This window comes from Aulonocara stuartgranti, assembly GCF_965226115.1.
Source record: "Aulonocara stuartgranti genome assembly, chromosome: 16".
Taxonomy (NCBI): Eukaryota; Metazoa; Chordata; class Actinopteri; order Cichliformes; family Cichlidae; genus Aulonocara; species Aulonocara stuartgranti.
The window spans coordinates 13,541,141-13,562,512 of NC_138952.1; the positions used below are offsets into that span (position 1 = coordinate 13,541,141).

General features: G+C 38.0%; 2 protein-coding genes across 8 annotated transcripts; both read right to left on the reverse strand.

Moving 5' to 3' along the window:
- Positions 1-1,985: 1,985 nt before the first annotated feature.
- On the reverse strand, positions 1,986-11,746 carry pofut2 (protein O-fucosyltransferase 2). 4 transcript variants are annotated; one of them, XM_082507713.1, is made up of 10 exons: positions 9,946-10,176; positions 9,091-9,344; positions 8,568-8,712; positions 7,480-7,590; positions 6,902-6,968; positions 6,529-6,654; positions 6,231-6,411; positions 4,120-4,243; positions 3,797-3,824; positions 1,986-2,794 (listed from the first exon to the last, which is right to left on the reverse strand). In XM_082507713.1, exons 1-10 carry the CDS (start codon positions 10,119-10,121, stop codon positions 2,723-2,725), a joined length of 1,284 nt encoding a protein of 427 aa, XP_082363839.1. In that variant the 5' UTR covers positions 10,122-10,176; the 3' UTR covers positions 1,986-2,722. The 4 variants fall into 4 exon arrangements, with proteins under 4 accessions (XP_082363839.1, XP_082363840.1, XP_082363841.1 ...); XM_082507714.1 differs by lacking the exon at positions 3,797-3,824 and adding an exon at positions 9,446-9,536 and having other exon boundaries at positions 9,946-10,033; XM_082507715.1 differs by lacking the exons at positions 3,797-3,824; positions 9,946-10,176 and adding an exon at positions 11,670-11,746.
- On the reverse strand, positions 10,264-21,242 carry LOC309690582 (tubulin alpha chain-like). 4 transcript variants are annotated; one of them, XM_082507709.1, is made up of 4 exons: positions 21,040-21,242; positions 12,944-13,166; positions 12,696-12,844; positions 10,264-12,603 (listed from the first exon to the last, which is right to left on the reverse strand). In XM_082507709.1, exons 1-4 carry the CDS (start codon positions 21,040-21,042, stop codon positions 11,635-11,637), a joined length of 1,344 nt encoding a protein of 447 aa, XP_082363835.1. In that variant the 5' UTR covers positions 21,043-21,242; the 3' UTR covers positions 10,264-11,634. The 4 variants fall into 4 exon arrangements, with proteins under 4 accessions (XP_082363835.1, XP_082363837.1, XP_082363836.1 ...); XM_082507711.1 differs by lacking the exon at positions 21,040-21,242 and adding an exon at positions 13,841-17,082; XM_082507710.1 differs by lacking the exon at positions 21,040-21,242 and adding an exon at positions 13,617-17,082.
- Between the last annotated feature and the right edge of the window lie 130 nt (positions 21,243-21,372).

Genomic DNA, 21,372 nt, shown 5'->3' on the forward strand with positions numbered 1-21,372 from the left:
AATTGTAATAAATTACATATGAATAAAAATTATCTTACACATTCATATTTCATTTGTGTTCTTGTATTTTCAAAAAGAATAATATGACTGAAGCTTTCTTTCAAATGTACAAACATCCTGTACAGACCTTGTGAGAAAAATAAATGTTGACATTGACATTGTTGCATTATGGTGAATTCTCCAAAAGTTGATTCTGTTCATCTGGACGTAGCTTTTTCAGTGGGAGAAACGTTTCGTCACTCATCCAAGTGACTTCTTCAATCTCAGCTGACTGCAGGTTTCCCCAGTCTTATAAACTTACAAACATATAGTGTACGCTGTTAAGTGCCAGGAGGATTGCCAGGATTTATACATCAGGGAAATCAAACAACATCTGGCAAAGCGGATGGCACAACACAGAAGAGCTACCTCGTCAGGCCAGGACTCTGCAGTCCTTTTACACCTACAGGCCAGTGGACACTCTTTCAATGATGAGGATGTACACATCCTGGACAGGGAGGAATGCTGGTTTGAGCGCGGAGTCAAGGAGGCCATTTACGTGAAAAGGGAAAGACCATCTCTGAATTGAGGAGGGGGCCTAAGGGTGCATCTTTCGTCATCGTACAATGCTGTGATTGCAGCCATTCTCCAACTCTTTGTGAATGGTGCTCATGGCCATTGACCATGACTATTCTATTCTATGATGAAGGAAGTGGGATGAGATGAGTGACGAAATGTTTCTGCCTCTGAAAACGCTACGTCCAGATGAACAGAATCAACTTTGGAGATTTCCTTACCTGGATGATTGAGCATGCATCAAGAAGATTATGGTGCATTCCATTATCTTTAACTCAGAGTATGAGCAGAAATTTACTGTCACCCAGTCTTTCTTTTATGGTACTAACATTTGTTATGCAGGCTGAGTATGTAATACTCAGCCTGATTGTTTGATAAAAACAACAACTGCGAAACAATGGACAGCAGGAATAGGGTTGGGCCATTTCACCTATGCCCAGCAAGGCCATAGGTGACATATGACTAGCAATACTGGTTTGTGATCTTGCAGTGTGCTGGAAAAAAAATGTCAGCTGTTTTATGCAGTGTACTGTCTTACCGCAGGAAGCTTATTCGACTAGCTACTGGAATCCAGTGATGTATAATACACTCTTGTTTTTGACTTTGCTCTATATAAAGTTAGTTTTTATGACAATGTTGTGTGAAAGTCATGAGCAAGCCATTGTTTTATATTTTTCCTTCAAGGACACAGACTTTATTGTAATAAAGTGTCTGGAACAATAGTTCTTCAGTCATTTTAAAGATCTTTCAAAGGTTTTCTTTGGATATTGGCTGCTTTGTCTCTTGTTTTCAGTCCAGTTTTTGTACCTGACCGTTTTCAGAGGAATGTCTTTTGTTTAAGTCACTTAACACTGACCTATTAGATCGGGAGAGAAGTACGACTGTAAGAGTCTTGACTTTCAATCTCAACAGAATGGTATAATAAGGGTTTTTTTTTGTTTTGGTTTTTTTTCTTTATAAACTAAATGTTTACACATATTTTAAAAAGACAATACATCTTTTTTTTCATTTTCCCAAAAAGTGAGGGGTGGCAACACTTTTTGTTTCTTTGAAACAACAGAACAATTACAGAAAAAAATCAATTTGTAGGTAATTCGGTAAACTAGCTTGATTAAACATCTCCATTTACATATGTACCGGGGAAACTTAATTATAGTTGAAGAGAATTGGAATTATGTGGTGGTATTAATCAGATTCTGAAATAACAAAATATTTTATTTTAGTTTTAGTAGGTTTCTGGCAGGGTGGAAGGTAATAGGTAAAAGTGCCTTGAAAAAAACATGCAAGTCTTTTGTACAGTACCAGTTTGATGGCAAGTTATGTGTGACTTCTTTGTGTTATGCCAATACCACTCCCTGTAGTACTTTAAATTAGGATTGCATCGTGTATGCTTGGAAACAGTTTGCGGTTTAAAAATCAGGCTGGAAAAATTAGGCATTGTAACGTCTTCATCATGGTGGTATTTACAAAGTAAAATGCTTGACTTCTGTTTTTTAATTTCCTACCGTTCCAATACTGACAATATTATGAAAGGGCAGATACTGTATAAAAAAAGTGAAACGTTTTTGTGTTTCTAAAATCATAATTGATTGTGCTTCTTGATAAGACACTTCACAAAAGCAAGTTTTCTTAATCTAATTCACAGTATAACCTTTGATTACCAATTTGTAGAAAAAAAACCCCAAAAAACTCCCCTCAAAAACCCCACTGGATTTAAAATGAGAATACACCGTCTAATACTCTTTGTTCCATTACAAGATAATCTGTTCACCATTGCCATGAATACAAATAAAAATGAAAAATACAGTTAAAAAACAAAACAAAAAATAGCACGTATACAATCTAAAAAACTAAAATGTAAGCAGCTTTATTTTTTGAAAATTTAATTAATACTGTTTACATGTTTGGAAGTCCTCTCCTTTGCCTATTTAGCATAAAGTCCAAAAGAGCAGTCTTTTCAAACCTGGCAGCACAACACTGAAACCATGAAACGTAAATAAAAATGAACAACAAAATTATTAAAATATCTTGAAGATTCCAAACACTGCATTTGGCCTTTGTCTAACCAAACTCTTAATGGTCACATCAATAAACAATTTTCCAGTGCGTGGGCTGTTCACATTCTTTCTCAGTGTCCCCACAGAAACGGTTGTATGTAGTTTTGGGGTCAAAGCCCAGAATTTCCCTCTCTTCGTGGATCCGGAAAGAGAAAGTGGAAACTGATGTTCCAATAAAAAATCTGGAAAGACACGTAGAAAAATATAAATTCAAAGAAAGATGGTGTCCATGAAAACTATGCAATACGGTGAGAACAGCATGAGTCACCGTGAGTAGTTTTTCAAGTTGAAATATTTTCCATGGGCAGGAACAAGTGACAAAGCTATCGAAATATCTAAGCTATTTTCTGTTGGGCATAGGTTAAAGAACTAGTATTTCCACAATAATCAAACAAACATTTTTAAACTGACGCACATTAATGTGCCTTTATGTCTAATTTAAAGGGAAAAAAGTTTGGGATATTTTTACATTTAGCTTAAATTAGTTTACTGGCAAAATCATAAAGAACAGCCGTACACAACAATAATGGGAACTTTGAACTACACAACACCTTTACCATAAGTTACAAGCTAATGTGCAGTCAAAGGCGCTTGCAAAGAAAAGCGTCTGGACTTCTTTAAGTTGCTTGAAGACGTTTCACCTCTCATCCGAGAAGCTTCTTCAGTTCTAAGGTCAAATGGTGGAGAGTCCCAGATATAAACCTAGTGGGAGTAACCCCCCACAGAGGGACAAAAGGACCCCCTGATGATCCTCTAATCGCCTGAGCCAAGGTGGGAAACTGGGCGTGGGTCCCAATCAGCCAGAGTTTCGGGTGAGTTCATTGTGAAACCTGGCCCCACCTTATCATGCGAATTCCTGAGATCAGATGGCCCAGGATGTGAGTGGGCGTTAAGGCGTCTGGGAAGGGATCTCAAAACTGGATTATAGATGGCCTTAATGCCATTTGACCTTAGAACTGAAGAAGCTTCTCGGATGAGAGGTGAAACGTCTTCAAGTAACTTAAAGAAGTCCAGACGCTTTTCTTTGCAAGCTCCTTTGACTACGATGACCTGGATGACTGAGAACCTTCACAGACAAGCTAATGTGCATTACATTCAAGGATAAAGGTGTTTGGCCACTATGTGACAGCATTTACCTTTTAGTATAGGTAATGGCTGAATGACATTTCCCCCTTGAAACTTACCATTAGCTGTATGTGCTTGCTGCTGAGGCTGCTCGGTTTAGAAAGACATGCAACACCACAAATTTGAAAACTCAAAATGTATCATCTATTTATATTTTCTCACTCAATACTCCTCTACAGAGCTAAAATAACACTACCGTAATGTTATATTAATGTTAAAAATTGTAATGACTGGAATGACAAATTAACCAATTTTCATGTCATATATGTGTAATTTTATATTTTTTGAAATAAATAACCTGCCTTATTACTACTACTATCACAAATGTTATCAAATAATGCATTAAATACTGAATGTATTAAAACCATGAAACTAAATATACCTTGCATGGGCACATATCCACTGGTCAATTATGGCAACTCCTCCATCTTTAAAGAGTTCGAGGTCCTCTGTGGATGGCTCAAAGCGCACTATGTCTGGCAACAACTTTTTCAGCTCCTTTATTTCTGCAAATTTTACAGATTAACAAGTATAATAAAATCATATAAGTATACTATCTATTAGATAAACTACTACTAAATGTTCGCACTGTTCTTTAAATATTTATTGAAAACTCACAGAAATACTCAGAAATTTAAACCACAGAGTATTACTGGACAATATTACAATATATATATATATACAGTGGGGCAAAAAAGTATTTAGTCAGCCACCGATTGTGCAAGTTCCCCCACCTAAAATGATGACAGAGGTCAGTAATTTGCACCAGAGGTACACTTCAACTGTGAGAGACAGAATGTGAAAAAAAAAATCCATGAATCCACATGGTAGGATTTGTAAAGAATTTATTCGTAAATCAGGGTGGAAAATAAGTATTTGGTCAATAACAAAAATACAACTCAATACTTTGTAACATAACCTTTGTTGGCAATAACAGAGGTCAAACGTTTACTATAGGTCTTTACCAGGTTTGCACACACAGTAGCTGGTATTTTGGCCCATTCCTCCATGCAGATCTTCTCGAGAGCAGTGATGTTTTGGGGCTGTCGCCGAGCAACACGGACTTTCAACTCCCGCCACAGATTTTCTATGGGGTTGAGGTCTGGAGACTGGCTAGGCCACTCCAGGACTTTCAAATGCTTCTTACGGAGCCACTCCTTTGTTGCCCGGGCGGTGTGTTTTGGATCATTGTCATGTTGGAAGACCCAGCCTCGTTTCATCTTCAAAGTTCTCACTGATGGAAGGAGGTTTCGGCTCAAAATCTCACGATACATGGCCCCATTCATTCTGTCCTTAACACGGATCAGTCGTCCTGTCCCCTTGGCAGAAAAACAGCCCCATAGCATGATGTTTCCACCCCCATGCTTCACAGTAGGTATGGTGTTCTTGGGATGCAACTCAGTATTCTTCTTCCTCCAAACACGACGAGTTGAGTTTATACCAAAAAGTTCTACTTTGGTTTCATCTGACCACATGACATTCTCCCAATCCTCTGCTGTATCATCCATGTGCTCTCTGGCAAACTTCAGACGGGCCTGGACATGCACTGGCTTCAGCAGCGGAACACGTCTGGCACTGCGGGATTTGATTCCCTGCCGTTGTAGTGTGTTACTGATGGTGACCTTTGTTACTTTGGTCCCAGCTCTCTCTGCAGGTCATTCACCAGGTCCCCCCGTGTGGTTCTGGGATCTTTGCTCACCGTTCTCATGATCATTTTGACCCCACGGGATGAGATCTTGCGTGGAGCCCCAGATCGAGGGAGATTATCAGTGGTCTTGTATGTCTTCCATTTTCTGATGATTGCTCCCACAGTTGATTTTTTCACACCAAGCTGCTTGCCTATTGTAGATTCACTCTTCCCAGTCTGGTGCAGGTCTACAATACTTTTCCTGGTGTCCTTCAAAAGCTCTTTGGTCTTGGCCATGGCGGAGTTTGGAGTCTGACTGTTTGAGGCTGTGGACAGGTGTCTTTTATACAGATGATGAGTTCAAACAGGTGCCATTCATACAGGTAACGAGTGGGGGACAGAAAAGCGTCTTACAGAAGACGTTACAGGTCTGTGAGAGCCAGAGATTTTCCTTGTTTGAGGTGACCAAATACTTATTTTCCACCCTAATTTACGAATAAATTCTTTACAAATCCTACCATGTGAATTCATGGATTTTTTTTTCACATTCTGTCTCTCACAGTTGAAGTCTACCTCTGGTGCAAATTACTGACCTCTGTCATCATTTTAGGTGGGGGAACTTGCACAATCGGTGGCTGACTAAATACTTTTTTGCCCCACTGTATTTATACATTTTGTAAATCAAGTTACCACACAGGGTCCCTCGTCCGACAAAGAGTTAAAGGAATTATTAGCTGATTGTATTTTATTATAAGTATTAGCTAGAAAATAGTGTTCTAAAACTTGACTTAATATGCAAATCACTGAAGCTTCAATGCATTACAAGTATAATTTCTCTATCTTTAAAAATGTGTGTGTGTCACTACCTTCATCATCTGCATCTGTCGCAACAAAAACTTTATCAAGTTTATGTTTTTTCATCAAGCTGCCTATTTTTTTGACAGCTCCCTTAAGACTCGGCACATCTTCTCTGTGACCCCAGATAAAGTCTTTCCGGCGCAGGTGGACGCCCAGATATGAACCACCTTTAGCTGAGCCAGGCTTGGCCTGAGGAGTGATCAAAAAATAGCACATCACTTTTTAAAATGCTGCTCAACATGGAAAATGGTCACACCCATAACTAGTACAATCCCATAAATATACTATTATAAGACACTGTCAAACCTTCATACGAGTCCAGTCCTCGCTGTATGGCGTATGGTCTGTTTCATCTGTAGAGTTTAGATGTCTTGATCTGAAGTTATCCCCTATGAGACGCAGGTGCTTTGCAAAAACCATGCTGCGTCGTGTCTAGAATAGACACAGACCACAGTTTACAGACAGCAAAATTTCCCAGAATCCCATTGTTTTTGAAAATGCAAAAGATACATAATGTAACTTATTATCAGTAACAATACAGTGATGCCACAGTAATGCTGCAGTATACTACACATAGAAAAAGTCTAGGAAGAATAACACTGCCTATGATGACCTAACCTAACCTGAAACATAAGACGTGACGTATCACGAACTGAAAATTCTATAGTTCTTGACTTACATTCCAGTAGTCCTTCCCAGCATAGTGATCATGAAGGAGCGTCTCTGCTCGGTCGAGCATAATAGATCTGCAAAAACAACAGCATGCAAACAAGATTACCACTGTAGGTGTCATAAAATCTGACAGAGCTATGAGTAATGGCAGAGCTGAATAATAATGAAGCGAGATCATCTTTCAGACATGTTCCAAAAAAAAGATCATATGATCATCATTTTTTTAAAATGATGATCATATGATCAGCTTTATGTTGAGACAATGTCACCCTGTTATTATGCATACTTTTTTATATTAACTTGTATTCTGAATTACACACCAGGAATAGAAATGTCTAATTGTAATGCCTATACTGAAATGGTACACCAAGTTGAACTAATGTAATGTTTTAAAGTTCTTTAGAGTTTTAAGTCATTTCAATTTAAGGTGGAAATAGTGACTTTTAATGAAGACATGTTACATTAAATCCAAACGTTTTACCAGCATCACTCAACAGCTTTTACCGTTTGACTGATGCCAGATAACAAATAACAATAACGTATGGTTGGTGACTTTTTTATTAGCATGTTCCTTTGTAGACTCACGTCGCTGTAATGTTTTTCTGAAGAACCGGTGCTATGACGGATGCATGGCCTTGTGCTGATAAACACGTTACATTTCGAGCTCTCGTCTCTTCGTATCCCCAAAACCAGCCCCTAAAAAACAGACAAGATACATGTGGCAAGTAGTGGGCACAGATAGACACAGAACTGTGAATATGTGCTATCTACAGTATTGTGCAAAGATCTCGAACCACACCTCATTTCTTTATGTTTTTCTAGAAATGTCAGTAATATGTCCCAGGAAGACTGAAAGTCAATATTTTATAATCTAATAGATCATTTTATTCTGTGTGCACTTCTTCTTTTGTTCTCCAATTGTCCAGTTTCCTCGGACTTTTTAAGGACACACTGCACCATGCCAAAACACAGTGGGGGAAATAACTGCTGAATGTGTAAGTTTGCTTATTTACAAAGAAATGAACAGTCTCTAATTTTTGTTGTTTCAGTTTAATGCCGACAGATAGAATATCAACCAAAAATCCAGAAATAAAGGCACATTAAATTAAAATTATAAATTGATGCATGTCATTGAGTTAAATAAGTATTTGATCCCCAAGCCCCAATTTAAAATAAGTTCTTTGCCAAGTTATCTGTTATGTGTAGCCACAAAACTACTTCATCCCATCAGTCAGGTGCTTTTTATGCTTTAATGATTCATGGGTCAAGTGGTATCTAGTGGTTTAACAAACATAAAATATTTTTCTGAAAATGGCCAGGTGGAAAGACCAGACTTAAAAACCCTGAAACAACTTGAAAAGGTTTGGAAACCTATTTCTCAAGACCACTTCTGGCTCCTTGGAAGAAAATTTCACAGAAATGAGGGGTGAATCAAAACTTTTGCAAAGTACTGTAGACATGAAGTAGGTTTGTGTATTTTCTTGTGTAATTACATCTTTGTTACTAAAAAACAAATATATTCATCACACTAATACCCACATCTTTACTTCTGACCCCTGTCATGATACAGATAATGGCATCTAGTTGTTGTGTGTAACAAAATGTATGAGTGGTATTGTATTCGTAATGCAATGTTTTATAAATGTTGCTGGTTTTCTGCATTGTTTAATCACCTGTAGTAGCCATGTTTATCTTTGGAGTACATCAACTTCTCGATGCATGGCCGCTCGTCAACCTTTTCCTCCCATTTTCCGTCAGTCCATCCTTCCGCATAGTTTTGCAGTACCAGAACATGGTCTATAAACGGGCCTCCATTTTCTACACCAAGGAGAGTTCAGTTTGCCATAAACAAATAATTGTGTTGGAAAAGGTTTTAATTTATATATTTTAATTTATTGAGCTTGAAACTCCCTTTCAAGCTCGGGTCCAGAGGCCTGGGAGCTTAAGGGTCCTGCGCACTATCTTAACTGTTCCTAGGACAAGGTAGGCGAGTGGCTCCAGCAGATCCCAGGAACAACATCCGAGATCTCTGTCCAGAAGAACGCAGGACCCTCAAGCTCCCAGAGGACCTGAGCGTGAAGGATAGACCGCCAGCAGGGGCAGGAAGGGAATTTTTTTATATATATTACCGTAGATATATCTCTTTCAAAAAAATGAAAATGAAACCTAGTCTGCATCACCCATCCAAATGCTCACCAGCAATGAATTCTTCATACTCAATAACAGGTACGTTGGCCTGAAGGCTAGTAAGGCTGAAGAACTCCCCCCATGGAATGCGGATTTGATGGAGGTTAGGGCTCTGCCAGTGGTAAAGGCGACCCCATGGGGGAAGCACCAACACCCAGTCATCTCCTTCTTTCCTCAATGTCTTGACCAGAGAAGCCATGCGAATATAGACATCTCTGCGCAGATTGAAACCCTCTGGAGGGTTTACATCATACAAAAGGTACCTGTGGTGACAAGACAAAGGCATAACACATTATTTGTATACTGTAGCTAATACTTTCCAAAATTGAGGTACCACCTTAAAACTTTAGAAAGCCTTACTCACTGTTGCAAATTTAGCTTTTAGTGACCCAGGCAGTTGTTTTCTCTCTTTTTTTTGTTACAGCAGGCTGTTTAACAATTCTGGAAGTTACAGTCTGATCAAACAAATAAGCATGGGTACAAATAACTTATACATATCACCTAACTACAGAAAGCAATAATACACATACAATAACCAGAACACTAAATTCTGCATTAAAGGTAAACACAAATGAAATCATGTTGTTTCAGAACTCCACTATAGAACAAAAATGTTCTGGCTGTTCTGGATTTGTGGTAATTTTATGGAAGAAGGCATTAAATTGTAAATTTTTTTAATAGATTAAGATGACGTTTGACATAGTCAAAGCTGGCACGATATCAATATAGACTTAAAAGGCCAAAAAGAAAAAAAACCCCGACGTGTTAACTACAAAGAAACACTGCCTGTACGGTTAAATGAACAGCTGCTTCCAAATTTACGTTAGCATTGCTGGTTAGCCCACCGTTACGCTATAAACTTACCGCAAATCCCTGGCGGCAGCGACGGGTGCAGTAACCGTCTGGCTTGCGCTAAATACATTATCACTATTTCCTTCATCGAATGCGGAAAGGGCGACGAAAACTGACAGCAAGAACGAACTGAAAGAACACGCTGAAGCAAATAACATCAGTAGTCTATTCAGTACGCTCTGCGCCATATTGACTCTGAGCCACGCACTTCCGGAAGCGTCTGCATGGTTGCCAGGCAACCAGCAATCGCAGACGCAGACGACAAAAACGAGGCCAGAGTGCAAAAGATTTGTTGTTCTTGTTTTGTTTATCTATGTAGATAACTTACATTTTTAAAATATAAATATCTAGTTGACTGCTACATACTTCCTTTCTGTGCAGGCAGTGCTGTGCTGCCATATTCACAATCAGACTTTTTTTAAGTAGATATTTCACAAGTTATATGGCTAATTTCCAACCCCTAGACAGGATAAAGCTAGTGTCAAAGGTAGAATTAGGTGAGTGAATCTAATCAAAATATTACCTTAAAGTAAAATACTTGATAACATATAAAATACTTGATATATGCTATCTTTGATTTAACTTAACACTGCACCATCAGAGTATGCCTGGACTAAACTGCGTTTTTTCATACAGCCAAAAGTGTTGAATGTATAAGCGGGTTGTGGCATGTAATTATTTTGTTATGATTGAGAGAGAATCTCCATGCTGTCACTGCAAGGATCGCCAGGTTGCAGGACAGGAAAAATTAACTAATTAAACACTAGCTTGCCTATCAAGATCAAAAGTCTTCAATAAATGAAGTGACACCTTCCCACTTTAATCCCTGCTTACAGTGTTGAAGAGTAAATATTTTACTTAAATTTGAGTTTGAGAATTACGTTCTCTGTGAGCTGCACACAGAATTTAGGGGAGGCATTTCACAGCATGGTTGAAAAAACACAGGAGGCTACAACACACAATGTCCCCTTACTGAAATGTTTTTGTGTGAATCTGATATTTTCAAGCAACCAAGAAAGTAGCTGATGATAGTTACTGAGCCCTGAACATAAACTATTTCTTTGTTTAAAAAAAGACCTATGGTAAGATAGAATGGATTCTTGAATGGATGAGGAGAAGGGAAGAGGAAAATGAATATAATTACAGATCAAACTAAATTGTTTTAGTTTGACTCAAAAAAGACAAAAAATGGTTTTAGGCAAAGCTGTCTGTTATGTGTAAGTACAGTATTAATTTAGCCACTGAGTTCAGTGAATTTTCATGATTGAACAATTTAAAGGGTATTATTAATTGGTTAAAAAAACCCCAGTAACCCAACATTCCTCTGAAAATGGTCAGCACACGTCCAAAAAAAGCCTTTGAAAGACCTATAAAAGCTTGGAGAACTATTGCTCAACATAATTTGAAAACATTAATATAAAGTTTGATTTCTTGAAAAAGAAAAAAAGAAATGACAGATCACTCAAGCATTTTATATAGTACTGTATTTTGGAAGCAATTTTTTGAGCAACAACAGTTCAAAACAGTTTATTTTACTTTTTATCATAGTGCTACAAACTAAACAACCTACAGAGTCTGTAGGTATCGAGAGTAAATAAAAGTAAATTGATTAGAATTTAACGTTTTAATCTCACTTCTACAAATAATAAATAACCAATATTAGTTTTATCCCAGAAAATAACAAATAAGATATAATGCATTTTAATATTCATCATCATCTTCAAATGAATTGATACCTGCCACCTCTTCATAATCCTTCTCCAGAGTAGCCATATCTTCTCTGGCCTCTAAGAACTCTCCTTCCTCCATGCCCTCCCCAACATACCAGTGAACAAATGCTTTCTTGGCGTACATCAGGTCAAACTTGTGGTCCAGTCGGGCCCAGGCCTCAGCGATGGCTGTGGTGTTGCTTAGCATGCAGACAGCCCTCTGCACCTTGGCCAGGTCTCCACCAGGAACCACAGTTGGAGGCTGGTAGTTGATGCCCATCTTGAAATTTGTGGGCAACCAATCCACAAACTGAATGGTGCGTTTGGTCTTGATTGCTCTGATAGCAGAGTTGATATCTCTGGACACCACATTACCACGATACAGCAGACAACAGAGCATGTATTTACCTTGACGAGTATCACATTTTAGCATCTGGTTTGAGGGTTCAAAGCACTCATTGGAGATTTCAGCCACAGACAGCTGCTCATGGTAGGCTTTCTCAGCAGAGATGACCGGGGCGTAGGCGGCCAGAGAAAAATGGATACGAGGGTAGGGCACCAAGTTGGTTTGGAAGTCTGTCAGGTCAACATTCAGGGCTCCATCAAAACGAAGTGATGCTGTAATGGATGAGACTATTTGGCTAATAAGCCGGTTGATGTTGGTGTAGGAAGGACGTTCAATATTAAGGTTTCTTCGATAAATGTCATAAATGGCTTCATTGTCCACCATGAACACACAGTCAGAGTTCTCCAGGGTGGTGTGGGCAGTCAGGATGGAATTGTAAGGTTCCACCACTGCTGTGGAAACATGAGGGGCAGGGGAAACAGCCAGTTGAAGCTTTGACTTTTTGCGAAACTCAACAGAGATTCTCTCCATCAGCAGGGAGGTGAAGCCAGATCCAGTTCCTCCACCAAAGGAGTGAAAGACCAAAAATCCTTGAAGACCATTGCACTGATCAGCCTGTAGATATGGAGAAAAAAAACAAACACTAAGACTGGTGGTTGATTAGGCTTGATTGCAAGTTCTTGTCTCTCTAATGGCTACTCGCCTACCAGTCTGCGGATCCTGTCAAGGACAGAGTCAATGATCTCTCTCCCAATGGTGTAGTGTCCACGGGCATAGTTGTTAGCTGCATCCTCCTTTCCTGAGATCAGCTGTTTAGAGTGAAATAGCTGACGATATGTTCCTGTTCGAACTTCATCTGGAAAATTAAAAGAGAACACAAACTCGTCTGTTATAGGAAGTGTTTTTAGTTAAAAGCTTTTAGTTCAATTAAGCTCAGATTCAGAGCACTACTTACCTATGACAGTGGGCTCCAGGTCAACAAAGATTGCTCTGGGGACATACTTCCCAGCCTCTGTTTCACTGAATAAAGCACTAGAGCAATGATTGTTGCCACCTATAGGCTTGTCACTAGGCATTTGGCCATCTGGCTGGATTCCATGCTCTAGACAGTAAAGCTCCCAACAGGTGTTTCCTATCTGAACACCAGCCTGGCCTACATGAATGGAGATGCATTCGGGCTGCAAAAGACAAAACAATCCCCCCATGCCCCAAAACAAAACAGTATATGTTTATGAAAAGAAAACACCAAAATACCACATTTGGACATTGTACACATGCTGAACAATTCTAGGAAGCAATTTGGAAATTTTGCCACTAGATGGAAGCAAAGAGATATTTAAGAAAGAAAAAAACAAGCAAAATGGCAGCTGTCACTAGATGTTATTTATGTACCTGCAAAGATCAGTCAGGAGCTCAAAAACAAACAAACAATGGCAGTCAAATTCTGCACTTATTCTGCACAAAATATATTTTTATTTATCTGTCATAAGCTAGAGAAAAAAATATAAAGCTTTGGGGTTTATCCTTTTATGTCTTGGCTAGTACACCACAAAGAGCCAAACTGCTTTCTACCAGTGTTTTTTTAGACTTTGTTTTAACAGCTCATGGATCATGTAGACAATATCTACCGGAATTTAAGGTCAGGATGACATAAAAATAAACAAAAAGGTGGCTGTTGTTTAGTCCACATGAGGTAACATGACACTGAGGTAATGGTAAACAAGAGTCATGGTGGCTGTGTGGCAGGCAGGCAGGAGTGGTGGACCCAAAACGCAGGACTCTTTGGAGATGAGATTTAAACTGAAAACGCAGCTTTATTGCTGGACAACCTTCTACATAAAATAAGACTCACAAAAGCAAAACAAAATTCTAAGCTGAGGTGCTGGCGGACTGGAAATCATGAACACATAACAAGTTGAAGGTACAACATGACAGGGAGCACAGGAAAACACAGGGCTTATATACACAGGGGAGTAATCAGGGAATGGGCAACAGGAGGGAGACCACAGCTGGGAGAAATCAGGCTAACGAGACAGGGGAGAGGTAAAACTGAACGCACTGACATGAGACATGAACTTTCAAAGTAAAACAGGAAACCAGAAACCATCACACACAGACTCAACACTGAGAGGCAGACAGAAAATAACACATGGAACCCAAACTATACATGAGGCAACAAATCCTTAAACACGGATAAACAGAAATCTAGAATTCCAATAACAATCAAAGCACAAGCGTATCAAAGGGCAGCCCATAGTGCCAAAATAAACCAAAACATCAGAAACTCAAAATGCTGGGTCAAACCGACCCAGAACCGTGACAACAAGTTGAACTGCAAGGATTGTAAGAAATTATGTATCTATGTAGCAATGGGTGACAAAATAAAGTCTAATTGATCTGCGAGTGCTAAATAAATAATCTCAAACCATGCAGAAGATTTAAAAAAGAAGAAGCAAAACCTCAGTTCGCCATATGACAATCTGTTGAGAAACTTGACCTGATTCTCCAAAGGGAAATGTGATGCATCCCTGCAGTAACCCACCACTTTAGTGTCTTCAGAATGTGTGGCCCCCAGAGCCTTATGGATTGAGTGGAAGATAGGGGTACATCTTCAGTTATGCTACAGGGGACCTCTGTCTGAGCCAGCTTGATAAGGGTGAGACTTTAGGAGAAAGGTGCTTTGTGGCCCTAATGACTCCTAAGTATTAGCCTTGCCCATGAGGAGGTGAAGCCTTTTGCAGTAAAAGAAGAGAGGCGGTGCCTATGGCTGTGTCCAAGACTGCATTTCTGGAAAGAAGATAGTTTTCAGTGCTGTTTGGAATTTGAAAACAAGTGATTCTCGGAGTGTTTTACGTTTAATCTCACAATGAGAATCTGACTTGTTATTAAGTGAAATATCTCAACAACTGTTGTTTAGATTTCTTTCTTGTTAAGGAGTTTCTGACTGATACATATTAAAGTCTGTCTCAGGATAAACTATAATAACTCTAAATCATGTGGCTGGACGTCAGACTTTGCTTTGACTGTTTCGCCAGTGCCTGCATTGCAGTGCCATCTAGAGGTATTTGGGTCAATTGGGTTATGAACACACACACATACCACCTGGTAAACCTGCAATGTTATTATCAAGCCAATAGGATATTTTTTTTTTGTTGTTTTTCAATTCCACTTCTCTGATTTTATAATTTTGATGTCTTTAGTCTCGTCTTACTGAGCAGAAAACTGTATTTTCCCCCCTCAATCATCTACCCAGCACTGTCATCAGTTTGAATAGGAGCTCTCAGTGGAAGAACCCATTTTACAGATCTGGCATTGTTGTAAATGTATATAATTCAGACTGCACACAGCCATAATTTCTACAGAGAATCAATGTATGTGTAACAGACTAACCTTTTCACTGTTTTACAAAAATATGAGCAGGATATTATGTTGTACATACAGAAAAATGCCATTTTAACTATTTTAGTATGATCGGAACACCAGGCACCCTTTAACAAATGTAATTATTTTATTCTGTTTTTGCAGCTGTCCATACATCAATACTGTATTTAACAAAGTGTAGCCCAATATTTTCATTTTTTCAATTAATTTCTTTATTTAATAAAATATTTCTTTCCAGATCTATTTTTCATGATGAAAGATAACATGATGAAAAATACCAAGACAAAACATGAACAATAGCATAACAAATCTTGGGAAATCCTGCCTCTGGACTATCCCTAAAACCACATGTAGCTCAAAGGCGAAGCAATATCTGTTCATTTATGTTTGCACAGACAGAGATCCACATTATATGTGTGTTAACCAATTGCTTGTGTATGTTTATACTCTGCAACAAACATCTTTTTGCTACCAAAAAAGGAAGATATTTAATACCAGAAAATTGGCAGTGTTCGTTTGAACATAGTGCTTTTAGTGGGTGAAATGTTTCATCATTCATCCAAGTGACTTTTTTGGGTGTATGCAAATGCAAAGCATTCATAAAAAAAACAGAAAGGAGAAAAAAAGTGGAGGTGTAGTCCAGGACGGTATATGTGTTTGAAAATGTGACAAATGATACCCACAGTGTCTCTGACTAAGGTAGTTCCTTGACTGAATTAAACAAATGTTGTATACATTTTCTTTGGCTGGAAATTAATTCCTATTCTGTAGTTGTTTTCTTTTTTCTTTTTTGTTCTCCACAAACATGACAGTAGCAGACATTGTGTGCATTGTGTTTCTGCACCACTTAAATTTAAGAAGTCCTTTTGCCAGGCCCTCTAATTGAAAAGCACTAATTGCTTTGCATATCCTTTGGAAAATATTTGGGACTATAGACCTAATAAGCCCTATGACATTTGTATTTGAAATCGCAAAGCTGCACCAGGTTCTTTTATGCAACAGTTGACAGCAGCCATGAAATAATATTTAGCTGATGAACTGATAAATCAACTAAACACTTTTCATAAGTATTATTCAGACAATGAAGTCTCTTACTTTGAGATTCAAGTTAGTAAGAACTGCAATAACAGTATGCATATATGTAGTGTTATTGAAAAGCTACTGTTTTAATGACTCTAGCATTCACAGTTAACAGTAAAAATACAACACAAGACTTGTTATTATCCACTCTCTTGATTCCAGCATACTTATCAAAAGACAGGAGAGACAATGTAAAGCAAGTTACTGCTGTTTTGTGTGTGTGTGTGTGTGTGTGTGTGTGTGTGTGTGTGTGTGTGTGTGTGTGTGTGTGTGTTTAGATTTAAAAATGCAGGATGATGATGGTAATGAAAAGAAATAAACGAGTTCATCAGTGCCAGATGAGACATTTTTTTGGATGTTTTTCTAAAAATCTATTTGGCTTTTTGTTTGTTACCATGACCATAACAATTAAAAAATGCCTGCCTGCTATAGTATTGGCAAAATATTGGTTAGAAACATATCCGGTATATCACTGAAAACCCCTTTTCTTGTGACCTTTAGACTTCCAGTTTATTTGGTTTACCATTATGTCACCATTAGGTGCGTTGACTACACATTATTTTTTTACACATAATGACCTTGAGCTGTCAAAACAAAGTTTAAAGAAAAGGGACTTGTATCATTTTATGAACTTTAGCACAGAAAATATTTATGTATCATTTATCAGCCAAGTTATCAGAGTGATTTTATAGAAAATATACTTGCATATATTTACTGTTGCATTTGTCACGCAGTCATTTTCCTTGCAGATTTATCAGTTAGCAAAGCTTTGTGTAGTATTTATTTTAGGTTTCTCATGTTAACCTATCACCAAGCTGTGAGTGGTTGCTGTTCCAATAAACACCGACTGTTGATCATCAAAACAGTGGTCCTTGTCAGGTAAACCTTTGCAGCAAATCTGTAAAAAGTGTGTGTTACCTTGATTTTACTATTTGTAAACTGAGAGATTTTGATAACTGCAAGTATGATAATTAACTATTATTTAGGGATTGTCAAAGACAAATGCCTCTCTAACTGTCTCTGTTTTTTTTTTAAATTAATTTTCAAACATGCGTGTACAAAACTACAAACATGTCTGACTTGATATTCCAGTTTTTGTTGGTAACAGAAAAATGCAGGTTGAAATGAATACTCACAAATCTACCAGAAACAGATTACAAGGAAGAACAAGCAAAATAAAGTCAACAGTAAACTTCCGCTTCAGGAAGTGTTGGCTTGCTTATTTCTTGTCACAGTAAGACCTGGAAGATGTACATAATGAATTTAAAATATGAGAAGATGAGAAATAATGATTCACTGCCAAATGTTTTGTTGTTTTTGACCTTAACATGCATTTGACAACATCTTGTATGTTTGAGTGTTATTTGAATCTTTTGTAATAATCATTTACTTCTTTTTCGTTAGGTCACTATAGTTTTGCATGTAGAATAACCGTAGTCAGGACCATCATGCTTATCCTGACTGTATCTGTGCTTTCCAATTCTATGAATCAAGCAATTCTCTTTGCAGTCACAACCGACAGTCTAAGAGTTTAAACTTTGTAACTAATATAGTTTAGCATGAATCAAATGCATTACTTTGTGGATATTCACAGTTTTATGTTGAGTGTTTCTCATCCAGACCATGCAGGGGATGTTTCTCCTGTTATACAGTGGGATGCAAAAGTTTGGACATCCTTGTTAATAGTCATTATTTTCCTGTATAAATCGTTGGTTGTTACAATAAAAAAAATGTCAGTTAAATATATCATATAGGAGACACACGCAGTGATATTTGAGAAGTGAAATTAAATGTATTGGATTTACAGAAAATGTGCAATAATTGTTCAAACAAAATCAGGCAGGTGCATAAATTTGGGCACTGTTGTCATTTTATTGATTCCAAAACCTGTACATTAATTATTGGCACTCAAATTGGCTTGGTAAGCTCAGTGAACCCTGACCTACATACACAGGTGAATCCAATAATGAGAAAGAGTATTTAAGGGGGTCAATTGTAAGTTTCCCTCCTCGTTTAAGTTTCTCTGAAGAGTAGCAACATGGGGGTCTCAAAACAACTCTCAAATGACCTGAAGACAAAGATTGTTCACCCTCATGGTTTAGGGGAAGGACACAGAAAGCTGTCTCAGAGATTTAAGCTGTCTGTTTCCACAGTTAGGAATATATTGAGAAAATGGAAGACCACAGGCTCAGTTCAAGTTAAGGCTCAAAGTGGCAGACCAAGAATAATCTCGGATAGACAGAAGCGACGAATGGTGAGAACAGTCAGAGTCAACCCACAGACCAGCACCAAAGACCTACAACATCATCTTGCAGCAGATGGAGTCACTGTGCATCGTTCAACCATTCGGCGGAATTTACACAAGGAGATGCTGTATGCGAGAGTGATTCAGAGGAAGCCTTTTCTCCGCCCACAGCACAAACAGAGCCGCTTGAGGTATGCTAAAGCACATTTGGACAAGCCAGCTTCATTCTGGAATAAGGTGCTGTGGGGCCAGTGCAGGGACTGGGAATCTTGTCAGGGGAGGGACACATGGATTCCACTCAGTATCAGCAGATTCTGGAGACCAGCGTCCAGGAATCTGTGACAAAGCTGACACTGCGCTGGGGTTGAACCTTTCAACAAGACAATGACCAGAAACACTGCTCAAAATCCACTAAGGAAGGGGTATGGAACATTGGTCCTTGAGAGTCTGTCTTTCAGGTTTTAGATCTCACCTGAATCAGATGATTAGTTTATTACCAGGCCTCTGTAGAAGCAAGCGCTAAGACATGTTGAAGAGGTAGTTTAGCATTTAAATCAGCTGTGTTGGATCAAGGACACATCTAAAACCTGCAGGACACCGGCTCTCGAGGCCTGGAGTTCCCTACCTCTGCACTAAGGCATTCATGCAGAGGAACAAATACAACATTCTGGAATGGCCATTTCAGTCCCCAGATCTGAATATTATTAAAAATCTGTGGTGTGAGTTAAAGAGAGCTGTCCATGTTCGGAAGCCATCAAACCTGAATGAACTAGAGAATTTTTGTAAAGAGGAATTGTCCAAAATACCTTCAACCACAATCCCGACTCTCATTGGAACCCACAGGAAGCGTTTAGAGGCTGTAATTTCTGCAAAACGTGGATCTACTAAATATTGATTTAATTTTTTTTTTGTTTGTTTGTTTTTTTTTTTGTTGTCGTGCCCAAATTTATGCAACTGCCTGATTTTGTTTAAACTATTATTGCACACTTTCTGTAAATCCAATAAACTTCATTTTGTTTCTAAAAATATCACTGTTTGTCCCTTTCTTTTTTTTCTTTTTCTTTTTTTTTTTTAATTGTAACAACCAACGATTTATACAGGAAAATGACTATTAACAAGGTTGCCCAAACTTTTGCATCCCACTATAACTCTTTGGATAAAATCTACCCTTCAAAATATAAGGTTATAGGTTGATGGTGGCATCAAAGTTTCATGTCATTTCAGATTAGAACTACTGTTGCACACAGTTTTAACTACCTTTCAGCACACTTGGCATGTAAGGAATCTTTTTAATTTACTCTCAGAACATATTTTTGTGTATCTCTGTGACCTTTTCTTTAAACACAGTGCAATATTTACACCGAATATATTTCACAAGGAATGGCATATTTATGAATTTATAATGCAATTTTAACAGCACAAATGAGCAGAAGTTTCTGACAGTGAAATATGTGACTAAAAATGCAGTGCATCAGCAGCCATTTGTAGAAGCTGCAAGGTCATGTCTCAGCATGCTTGATTATTAAGAGTAATTCTAAAACTTTAAAAAAATGTATTAACCAGGCCATTAATTTAAGCTGCAAATGCTGTACATACCTGCATGTTTAACAGGGCTACTTGAATTTTAAAGGAAAAATGTTTCCTGTTGTGCAGGTTGATAGATGTAAAAGATACACTTACATTCCACACTGACTTAAAGGCTATGGTTTTAATCACCACACGTTGTAACAAACAATTATTAGCTTTTTATTTCTTTAGTTATTAGTATTATAGGCTACAAGATCATGTCTCTTTCAGGTAGGAGGTATTTGTGCCATTTGATTAGTAACATGTGATCTTTGTAATGTTTTAAACTTTGGTTATAGAAAGTAACCAGGTCATAGATGAAAGTGATTTGTTTGTATTTTTTATTAGTATCCTTAATTGCTATTTGAAAGAACCAAAAAATGTCCTTAAATTTGAAAAACACTATAGACCTAATAAAAAGATTTTCTTTCTTTCTTTAATATCTACATTAAATCTCCATTGTAATTTTAATGGTCATCTCTTGATGAGTTGAAAGTGTCTAATCATCAAAACTGCTTATCCAGGACAGCAGTCAGCTCAGCTTGACTGCCAGTCATTGAGCTAAAAATCTATTTCTGCTGCAGGAGGCCACACGGGGAGCAGTAGCAAGAATCCCTGCATCACCCACTTTAAATCTGGAGCATTTAAATAGATCTACTGAACATTCGTTGACACATATTGCAGAAATGCACCTCTAAGGAAACATTTCATAGAAGATAAACCTTTCTAAAGTTTGAAGAAGAAATTTCTTCACAGTCTACTGACAGAATTATGCTTACCATTGTTGATTGTTGGTAGATTGGCCCTCAATGAAGAGCGAGTCCCAACTGGTTTCAGCTTCTATGTAACTTGTTACAGTGGCTGTCACTGCAGCTTGACAGAGTAATATCAGGAGATCGAGGAGCTGGTATTTGTGGCTGGAAACAACTCCCAGCAAATTCTAAAACACACCCACTTTTCTAAAGAAATCAACAAGTCTAAACAATCATGTGTTTCGTATTTCAAAGAAACTGAGAAGTTACCCAATTGACGAGACAACTTTGTGTCCTGAAAGGTGAATAACTTCCAATAGATGGCAGTATCATGCTGATTTTAACAGGTTACAAGAACAC